Source organism: Manacus vitellinus, unplaced genomic scaffold (assembly GCF_001715985.3).
Source record: "Manacus vitellinus isolate BGI_N305 unplaced genomic scaffold, ASM171598v3 scaffold_62_pilon, whole genome shotgun sequence".
In the NCBI taxonomy this organism is placed as follows: Eukaryota; Metazoa; Chordata; class Aves; order Passeriformes; family Pipridae; genus Manacus; species Manacus vitellinus.
This window is the reverse complement of record NW_021940704.1, coordinates 1,421,019-1,430,968: the sequence shown is the minus strand read 5'-3', so window position 1 is coordinate 1,430,968 and position 9,950 is coordinate 1,421,019. Positions and strand designations below refer to the sequence as shown.

Below are 9,950 nucleotides of genomic sequence, written 5' to 3'. Positions count from 1 at the left end.
CCCCACACACAGGATGCTTTGATCCAGCCCTTGGGATACTGAAAGTAGCTGATATGATTCTGTGGCTCATGGGACCTTCCCAAAATTCCCCCTTCCAGCAGCTGAGCTGAGGGTTTATTGGTGTTTCCCTCTTCCAGGCTGTGAAAGTGTGAGACTTCTTTGAGAATTCCTTTCTGCACAGGGCAGGAACCTCATTTAGCTTGAAAAAGAAACCTTTTCATTTCCTCCTGCTGTGACATTTAAACTGGACTTGATTTCTTTTGGGGTTTGATGCTCTGCAAACCCAGAATATGGATAAAGGATCATGAACCATTGGGTTGCAATGGTTTTCCAGGTTATTGTGCTCCCAATCCCTGTCTCTGCCAGGTGAAAGGTGCTGCTTAAAACCACCACTGCTGCTTGTCCATCCACACTCTTGGATTATGGATTTGGCTCCTCAGTCTTTACCCCAAAACTCTTGCTGAGCTGAAGGAAAGAGTTTGAAGTTTTTTGAGTTCTTTCCTTGATGGGGATTTGGAAATGATGGAGGGAATGTGGGAAAGGAGCCATGACTCTTCCCCCTTTTTAAACTATCAGAAGCAAACACCTGCCATGTCTGGCAAGTTTTGCTTTTTGACCTCTTCTAGATAATAAATAGTTCCACCTTGGGGGTGTGTAACAGTGAAGGACATTTTTAACTGAAAATGAATAATCTTTGCTACAAAACTTCTTATTTTCAGGGTGATGCTGAATTTTATAAGACTCATCTCCCTTTTTCCATGTATTTATGAAATATATGAATAATAATATATATTCATATATAGTAATATATTCCATGTATTTATGGAATACATTAAAAAGCCCCCAGGGCTTTTTTCTCCTGAAGTGAAATCTTAACTCTGAAAATCTTACTGTGGAATCTTACTCTGGAAACCTGATTCTGAAATTGTGTTCAAGTCATAGTTTAAAAAAAAAAACCCTCATCTGGGATGTTTAGGAAGGAACTTCACACTGGGAATGCAACCCTTGAATCTGGCTAAACCTGTCCTTGTGTGAATAATTGGGCAGGTTTAAAGAGTGATTGTTTTAAGGTGCTTAAGGGAAAAAAAAGAGGAAAATAAAACCAAACTTAAAAAACCCATTAATTCTCAGAAGTCACAAATGTGACTCCAGAGTTTCACATCCTTGTGCAAGGGCACTGCCAGTAACAGTTGATTTTGTGATTCTGAAGAATCTTGTGGCTTCAGGTTTTTTAAATATTCCTCTTTGCTTTGCTGTGGGAATGGAGATGGTGCAGCTCTTTGTGCCCTTCCCTCGTGCAGTAAATGCAGTTCTTGGCCTGTTCTTCATGTGGCTGAGGAGGGAAGGGGTTGGGGAGAAAGGTTGGCAGAGAGATCCCACTGCAAGGATTCCTAAAAGGCTTTAGATCCCTGAATGTTTGAATCCAATCCTGCAACTGCTGCTGGATTTGCATGGGAAGAAGAGGAGGGAAGTGCTCTGGATGAGGCAGCTCAGTGCTGGTCTGACTGGACTGATGGATAGAGAACTCCTGAGGAATCCAGCTGCCTTTGGCTGCTTTTCTCCAGGAGGAACAGCTTGGTCTGGCTCCAGGAGCTCTGTTTGTGCATCCTGCCTGTGCTCAGGTTCCTTGAGAATCCACAGCACCTTAGACTGAGAAGGGAAGAGCCATCCCAGCACTTGGCAGGTGTCCTTTCCCGTTCCTGAGGTTGCATTTTTTTCCTCTCCTTGCACATTCTTTTACTTTGAATCAAGATTTAAATTGCTGCTAAGTTGCAGCATCCAGACCTCAGGTGGACAACTGCATATTTCCAGGCTTTGTGTGTGTGAAAGGCTCCCTGGTGATTGTGTTACTGACTCCTGTTCCTCCCTGAAAGCACCACAAGAGTTCTTGCAAATGGTTCCCAAGATTCTATCAGCCAAAGACAAAGGGAATCCCGGTCACCACCCATTCCCAGAATTGCTGTTGACAGTGAGGAACCTGTGCTGGACTCACTGACTGACTCTGCCCCCTCTCCAGGTCATTTCTCACTATCAGTGCAAAGAGCAGAGGGACGTCCACAGGTTTGAGAAAATCAGCAACATCATCAAACAATTCAAGCTGAGCTGCAGGTGAGCTGATGTGATCAGGAGGTGGGAAGAAACCTCAGCAGGGATTTTGGCTTTGTGGGGCTCTCCAGTGAATCCCAGTTCTGTGGGATTGTACTAGGCTTAAGCACAGCTCACTTAAGTTGTTGCTTTTATAACTTTCTCCTTTGCTGATGGTTGAAGAGGTTGGTTTGTTCTGAAACAGCTGTTTTCTCCTGGGCAAAGGAGGAAAGTTCCAGGATAAATCAGTGACAGTGCTTGGAATGTCAGGTGGAAAGCTCTGCTCCAGTCCTGGGCTGGCTGGGGAGGAAGAGGCTTCCAAGCACTATTTATCCATATATTTTGAATGGAAAAGTGGAAAGCTTTGGGGCAGCTTGGCTCTGAACAGCCTCCAGGCTCTGCAGTCTGGTTATACCTGGAAGTGTGTGGAGCCTGGGTGGATGGAGAAGTGGCTGCATGGTTTACAGGTGTTTCAGATGTCTCCAGATGTTCCAGTTTTATCCTTATCTCTGCTGGGTCCTCCAGAGTGTCCAGGCTCAGTCAGGGGGTTGTGTGTCTGGAGTTTCCTTCACTGTTCAATGCACAAGTCACTTTGTACTGTTCTCATTTAGCCCAGAGCCAAAGAGTTTTGTCCTTAAAAACCAACCCTGCTGTGGTCACACCTGATTTTCCCTGCCAAGTGGGAATTCAAACTCTGCTTTGTTCCCAACAGCTCAAATAAGGGATTTTGGCCACGTGGGCACAAAAGCTGCTTGAGCAGTGGTAGGGGAATAATTAATTTACTTTTTTTTTCCTTTATTTCTACTTTTTCAGTAAGCTGGCAGCCTCTTTCCAGAGCATGGAGGTCAGGAACTCTAACTTTGCTGCTTTCATTGACATCTTTACATCCAACACATACGTGATGGTGGTTATGTCAGACCCTTCCATACGTAAGTCGAAGCCAAGATAAGCCTGTTTAGGACAGAAAAAAAAACCCCAACAGGCCAAAATGAGTACAGTTTCAACTGTGAAAATGAGATTTAATTACAAAACTGAAGAGAGGGAGAGGAATTGAGTGGGGTGGGGAGGGTGGGTGAGCAGTGACTCTGCAGAGGTGGGATGTGCTGGGACAGCTGAGCTCTTGCTGTCACGGGGAGGATCTGTGGCTGTGAGAGGAACCACCAGAACAGATGTGACCTGGTTTAGCAGGTCATGTCTAATAACCTATTTTGGGCTGTTCTGGGCTGGCAGCCCCGGTGAGTTTTGGAGAGGAAGCAGGGATGGATCATGTTGGAGTGTTGCTCTTGGTGGACAGGACTCTAATTATAGCAGCATCTATTTATCCTAAAGGAGAAGCTGCAGCAGTGCCAGCCCAGGCCCCCTGGGACCAGTTAACTGTTTACACAGCTCCACTTGGAGCTCCTGGTGGGATCTGAGGTGCTCCAGAGACACTGTCCAGGACACCTCGTGCCTCACACTGTGCTTGCCCTTGCATTTGTTACTGAAACAGGGAAAACTGTGTGACTGAGGCACAGCTGGGACAGGGCTGTGCTGGGGAACAGCAGATGGGCAGCTCTGGGGACTTGTGCAGCTCTCCCTGTGGCTGGAGTTCACTGGGCTCTTCCTCGTGGTGTTCTTGGATCAGCAAACAGCCCAGACTCCCTCACATGAAATTGTGCCCAGACCTTCCCACATTAAATTTTGCCCAGACCCTCCCACATCAAACTGTGCCCAGGCCCTCCCACATTAAATTGTGCCCAGACCATCCCACACTGAATTTTGCCCAGACCCTCCCCTATTAAATTCTGCCCAGACCATCTGACATGAAATTTTGCCCAGGCCCTCCCACATTAAATTTTGCCCAAACCATCCCACATCAGATTCTGCCTAGACCATCCCAACTGAATTTTGCCCAGATTCTCCCCCCTTAAATTGTGCCCAGATCCTCCCACACTGAATTTTGCCCAGACCATCCCACATTAAATTCTGCCCAGACCATCTGACATGAAATTGTGCCCAGACCCCTCACATTAAATTGTGCCCAGACCCTCCCACACTGAATTCTGCCCAGACCTTCCCACATCAAATTGTGTCCAGACCTTCCTACATTATATTTTACCCAGACCATCCCACACTGAATTTTGCCCAGACCCTCCCACGTCAAACTGTGCCCAGACCATCCCACATTAAATTGTGCCTGGATCATCCCACATTAAACTTCACCCAGACCATCCCACATTAAATTCTGCCCAGACCATCTGACATGAAATTTTGCCCAGGCCCTCCCACATTAAATTGCACCCAGACCATCCCACAATGAATTTTGCCCAGACCCTCCCACATTAAATTCTGTCCAGACCCTCCCACATTAAATTCTGCCCAGACCATTCCACATCAAATTTTGCCCAGACCTTCCCCCATTAAATTTTGCCCAGACCATCCCACATTAAATTCTGCCCAGACAATCCCACATTAAATTCTGCCCAGATCATCTGACATGAAATTTTGCCCAGGCCCTCCCACATTAAATTGCACCCAGACCATCCCACAATGAATTTTGCCCAGACCCTCCCACATCAAACTGTGCCCAGACCCTCCCACATTAAATTTTGCCCAGGCCCTCCCACATTAAATTGTGCCCAGACCATTCCACATCAAATTCTGCCAAAACCCTCCCACATCAAATTTCCCCCGGAGCCTCCCACACTGAATTTTGCCCATCCTGGGAGCAGCAGGATGAAACAGGACCTTGCAGACAGGGCTGTTGCCCTCAGGACGTGGCCACTGCCCCCTTTTAACTCCTTTTTATCTGCCCTGTCCCTTTTCCGTCGCAGCTTCCGCGGCCACGCTGATCAACATCCGCAACGCCAGGAAACACTTTGAGAAGCTGGAGAGGGTGGATGGCCCAAAGCACAGCCTGCTCATGCGCTGATCCCAGGCTGTGGGGGCAGGAGGCATGGATTTGGGACTACTTTTTAGGAGAATCTAACACTGTCGATGTCTTTGTTGGGCTTTATGAGTGTGCTGCTTTGTTTTCTCTCCTTTTCACGTCGGACACTAGAGGCTCAGAGGATGTCTGGATACACTGCGGACCTTCAGAGACTTCCCTGGCACCCCCTGGGCTTGGGAAGGAGGCAGGACAGGTGATATGCCCATGGGCTGGTGCTCTCAGGTGGATGTTTTGCTGCCAGGAGGACATTTTAAGTCCCAAGAATATGGGATATTTAGTGGTTTCTTGGTTGGTTGCTTGAATAAGTTTCTGAATTTCTCCTTGTCTTCGATCATAAAATTAAATTTTTGCTACCAGGGATTTCAGATCCTACAGCTTTGGAAAGTGGGTTTGCTTTCTTCCAAAACCTGAGGCAGCTTTGGGAAGCAGATGTGTGGGAGCTGCATTTCACCTTTCATGTTTTTGGGGGATTTGTCTGGAAGCCATTCTGGAGTTTCATTGGGAATTGCTGGCGTGGTGGGTGGGAGCTGATGCTTGGCAGCATCTCCCTCCCTTTTTTTTCTCTTGCTGCATCAGATTACTGTATAAAAAGGGTGTGGTGACTCCAAGCCTGGCTTTGCCCCCATATCCCTGCCCACACACCCACTGGGAGGGGAGACATCCGACAGGGCAAGTCTGTTGGGTGAGGATGAGGAGCCAAAGGGCACCTTGGGCTGGAGAATGGAGGGGGCTCCACACAAACCCTGCCATCCACTCTCCATCCTCATGGAATTAACACCCGTGTCTCACACCGCCCACCCTGCAGCTGCTCAGGCTGGGGAGCTTTCAATGGGAATCATCCCCGTGGGAGAGGAGCTGTGAACAGTCCAGGAGCTTCTGGAGAACTGTGAATGGGCTGGAGATGGAGGGGTTGTGCTTGACTCTGGAATACCTGGAGTGGGAACAGCAGGTCTGGGTGGAGCAAACTCCAGTTCCCCCTCCAGCTGGGACCGGGCCAGCAGGGAATGTCATGGATTCCTGCAGGGAATGTCATGGATTCCCACCCCCCAACCCTGCCCTCGGTGCTGCCCAGCAGAGCAAGAGGAGGAGTCGCTGCTGATCCATGTGTTGGAGCCTTGGGAATCCAGCTCCAGGGGATAACCAGGAAGGGCTCTGCTTGCAGCTCCAGGACAGCACAAGATGGGTCACAGCCACAGTTCCAGGAAGACTGAGGCACCTGCTGGGAGCACCTTATCCCAACACGTTATCCCTGATCCTGCCGGAGCCGGGGGAAGGACAGTGGGAATGCTGCGTCATTTCCATGGAGATGAGGAGTTGTTGGGCTTCCTTAGGGGATAAACTTCAGCACATGGAAGCGGGATAAGGTTAAGGGGTGGGAATGGGGGTGAGGGAGGAGTGTTCTGGGAGCTGCTCAGGAGCCAAACCTCGTGTGCTGGGTCTGGCCTGGCTGGAGCCTGTCAGGGCCAGTGATCCAGTGTTGGGGCTAAAGATCTGCTGTTCTCTGGCTGCAAATCTCTCTTCCTAAAATACATGGATTTTGGGAATCAACCTTGTGCTTTTGCTCTGGCAGAGGTGCTGCTGGTGCTGCTCTGTGAAACCTCCTGTGACAAAACACAGGTGGCTTTGTAGCAAGATGCTCCAGCAGCACCGTGTTGGCTTGTTTGCCTCTCCCCAGATCTGAGCAGGGAGCTTTGGGGGATCAGGCTCAGCACCCTCATCCCACTCCTGGAAAACTCTTCCTCCTTTCTCTGGCAGATCTTCACAGCAAAAACCAGCTGGTGCTGCTCCAGATGTTGCTCACACACACATCCTGTCCCAAAGAGCCAAACCCCGATGAGATGGCAGCGATCCGTCCTTTTCCGTCAGTGCTTGACCTTGGAACTGGGAGAAACTTGATGCCACCTGTCACCGAGATCCTGAGTGAATCCCCCCCTTGGCCCTGTTCCTTTCCTCCTAGAGCTGCTGTGGGGCCCAGGGTGGATTCCCTGGGGCTGGGCAGGTTGGGGTCCCTGTGTTTGTCTTGGGTATTGCTCCTAAATTTTCTGACTGTTCCCTTCCTGCGTTGGAGTGTGGATGGTCCAAGTCGGGTCAGCTTTAGGGTGAGCAGTGATGGGCTGTGTTAGGGTCAACTTGGCTTATGGGGCTCTCCCTGAGGGTACCCCTGCTGCTTTTCCCTCCTTAGCAGCACCTGTCTGTCCCCAGGAGAATTGGCTGGGTGGGATGGACATAGGTCTGTGGTGCTCACCAGCTGCCAGGCACTGGGATCCAGCTGGGATCCAGCTCCTCCAGCACATCCAGTGGGGAGCATGGATTCTGCAAATCCCTGGCAGTAGCCTTGCTCTGCTCAACTGTGGTTTGTAGGCACCTCATGAGGAGCATCCACACCATCCCCAGGGGCCTGGAGTTCAGAAGATCCAAGATCTCCAAGTCCTTGTGGGACCTTCTGTCAGATGAGGGTCTTTCCCACGTGTGAGCTGGGGATGATTTTGGGTGGTTATGATCATATGGTGCTGGATCTCACCCAGCTGCAGCCTGGCCCCATCTCCATGGCCATTGTCCTGCTCTAGGCAGGTCCAGGTGGGAGCTGAGGGCCTGGCCTTGCTGAGATGAGCATCCCCAAGGATGGATTTCTGTTGTGTCATCACCCTCAGCATTTTAAAATTAAGAATAGAAATCCACATATTGGAGCTTCCCATGGTGCCTCTTGTCCTGCCACCACCATCTCCACGAGGAGAGCCACCTGGCTCTTTCCCAAGGTGCCCCAGCACCTCCTGGATGTGCTCCAGTGCCTCCATCCCTGCTTTTGATGTGCTGGGGACCCCCAAACTGGGCAAAGGCTGGTCTCAAAGTGCTGTAAGGAGAGGAACAGTCTCATCTTCCCTCGCCAGTGGTCATGGGGATTCCTAATGTTCATCCCAACCCTTTGAGCCACAAGAGTTCCTTTAGTTTTCCACCCATTTTTCTGGAAGCTGTGGGTGTCGGGGTTGCTCCAGAGTTCCGCACGTCAAGAACAAGGTGAGGTGTGTTTAGCTGGGCTGGAAGGGGTTGGGACCTGCCCTTGGAGGGATGAGCTGAGCCCACCTGAAGTGTTTGGTCAAACCAGAGCTCCAGGAGGCCAGTGCTGGGATGGAGGGACCTGCTCCCTCAGCAGAGCAGTGAGAAGGGACCATCTCCTATTGGAGCTGAAGTGGTTTGTGGAAGGAAACATCTTGGTGCAGTTGGACCTGGAGATGTGGTGGATCAGGCTCAGCAGGGAGGGGAGAGGCAGGACGGTGCATGGCCAAGGTCCTGTGGGTTTTGTGGAGTCGAGGATCACACCTGTGGTTAACCTGGAGACCACTGCCCTGGCTTCCATGGCTGCATGGAGGAGGGATCTGGGATATTCCACATCCAGCTCCTCACCTGAGGTGGCGGGAGAACAGCAAACCACCCGTTTCTGGGGTGCTTTTGTTGTTTGGCTGCTCCCAGGGTGGGCAGGAACAACCCCCACCTCTGCTGGAGCCCAGCACGTGCTGCTGCTGCCCGAAGGGCTGGAGGGCTGCTGGGGGCTGCCACCTTCTCGCTCTTTTGCTTGTCCTTCTTTGTGACCCCCCTCTCCTTCCATGGCCCTTCCCTGTCCCTCACCTTCTGCCCAGCCCCAGTGGTGTTGTCCATCCCCTGGACCTGGGATCAGCTGCTGCTGCTTGGATCCAACAGGCTGGAGGTGATGGACCTTCCCCTTGGGAAGTGACAAAGCCCAGGGGACCCCACAGAGCCCCTTCCTGGGGGGGCTGTCCCCGTCCTTCCCTCCTCTGCCTCTGCCTCCTCTGTGTCCCCCCAGATGTGGGGTCTCCCTGAGCCCTTCCTGCCCAGTTCCTGCTGGGGCAGAGCTGCTGGAGGAGGCACCAGTGCCATGGGCATGGGGCCCCCTGGAGCTGCAGGGCCCCCCCCAGCACCAGCACAACCCGGGGTGTGTCCCCTCCTGTCCAAATTCATCCTCAGGGATGCCCTTCCAGGGAGAGCAGGAGGGGGGGATGTGCCCTGGGTCCCCCAGCTGCCACAGGGACCTCGGGGGAACCCCATGACCCATTCCCCCCTTTCTCCTGTGTTTTTTGGGAGCTCCCCTGGCACTGCAGGGCCTGCAGCTGCTCCTTCAGCTCAGTGCCGGCGGGGTGGGGGTCCCAAGGGTGGAGGTCCCTCCAGGGCCCACTCCCACCACACAACTCCCTCCCCACAAAGCTTTTGTGGTCCCAAAAAAACTTTTCTGGCCCCAAAAGCTTCCCGGGGGAGGCTGGTCAAGGGTGACCCCTCCTCGTGGAGGTGACCCCTTCCCTCACATTTCTAGGGGGTGGGATTACATTTTTTTTCCCAAACAGGGTCATTTTGGTCACAGGGGTCCCTCCTCCCCCCCAGTTGAGCTCTGTGGTGGTTGGAGGAGCTGCAGCTTCTCGGCCAAGGTCACTCGTGCTGGCCTTGAGTCACCCCTGGGGGGGGACATCGTGGGTGGAGGGCACCTGGCCATGTGTGAAACAGCCCTGGGGATGACCTGGGTTGGGGCAGGAGATACATTTTTTGGGGTCAGGGGGTGATTAACCCGCCCGGGGATGCCCCAGCCAGCAGCTGAGCCCTGGCAAACTCAGTGCAGGGGGAGGACAGTGGGGTCACCCCGAGAATGGGAGCACCCTGAGAGTGGGTGGAGGGCACCTGGCCATGTGTGAAACAGCCCTGGGGATGACCTGGGTTGGGGCAGGAGATACATTTTTTGGGTCAGGGGGTGATTAACCCGCCCGGGGATGCCCCAGCCAGCAGCTGAGCCCTGGCAAACTCAGTGCAGGGGGAGGACAGTAGGGTCACCCCGAGAATGGGAGCACCCTGAGAGTGGGGTCACTGTGGGACTGGGGGCACCCTGAGACTGGGGACCCCTTGAGATTGGGGTCACCCAGAGACTGGGGACACC

At 52.2% G+C, this 9,950-nt stretch overlaps 1 protein-coding gene across 1 annotated transcript in view; it reads left to right on the top strand.

Moving 5' to 3' along the window:
• LOC103767521 (ras-related GTP-binding protein A) overlaps positions 1–5,386 on the top strand; it is a 17,116-nt gene extending 11,730 nt beyond the window's left edge. Inside the window, exons 5-7 of the mRNA XM_029963773.1 lie at positions 2,018–2,109; positions 2,899–3,014; positions 4,899–5,386. Of these exons, the coding sequence (XP_029819633.1) occupies positions 2,018–2,109; positions 2,899–3,014; positions 4,899–4,996 (306 nt within the window). The 3' untranslated portion in view covers positions 4,997–5,386. The remainder of the gene's footprint in view (positions 1–2,017; positions 2,110–2,898; positions 3,015–4,898) is intronic.
• Positions 5,387–9,950: the final 4,564 nt, after the last annotated feature.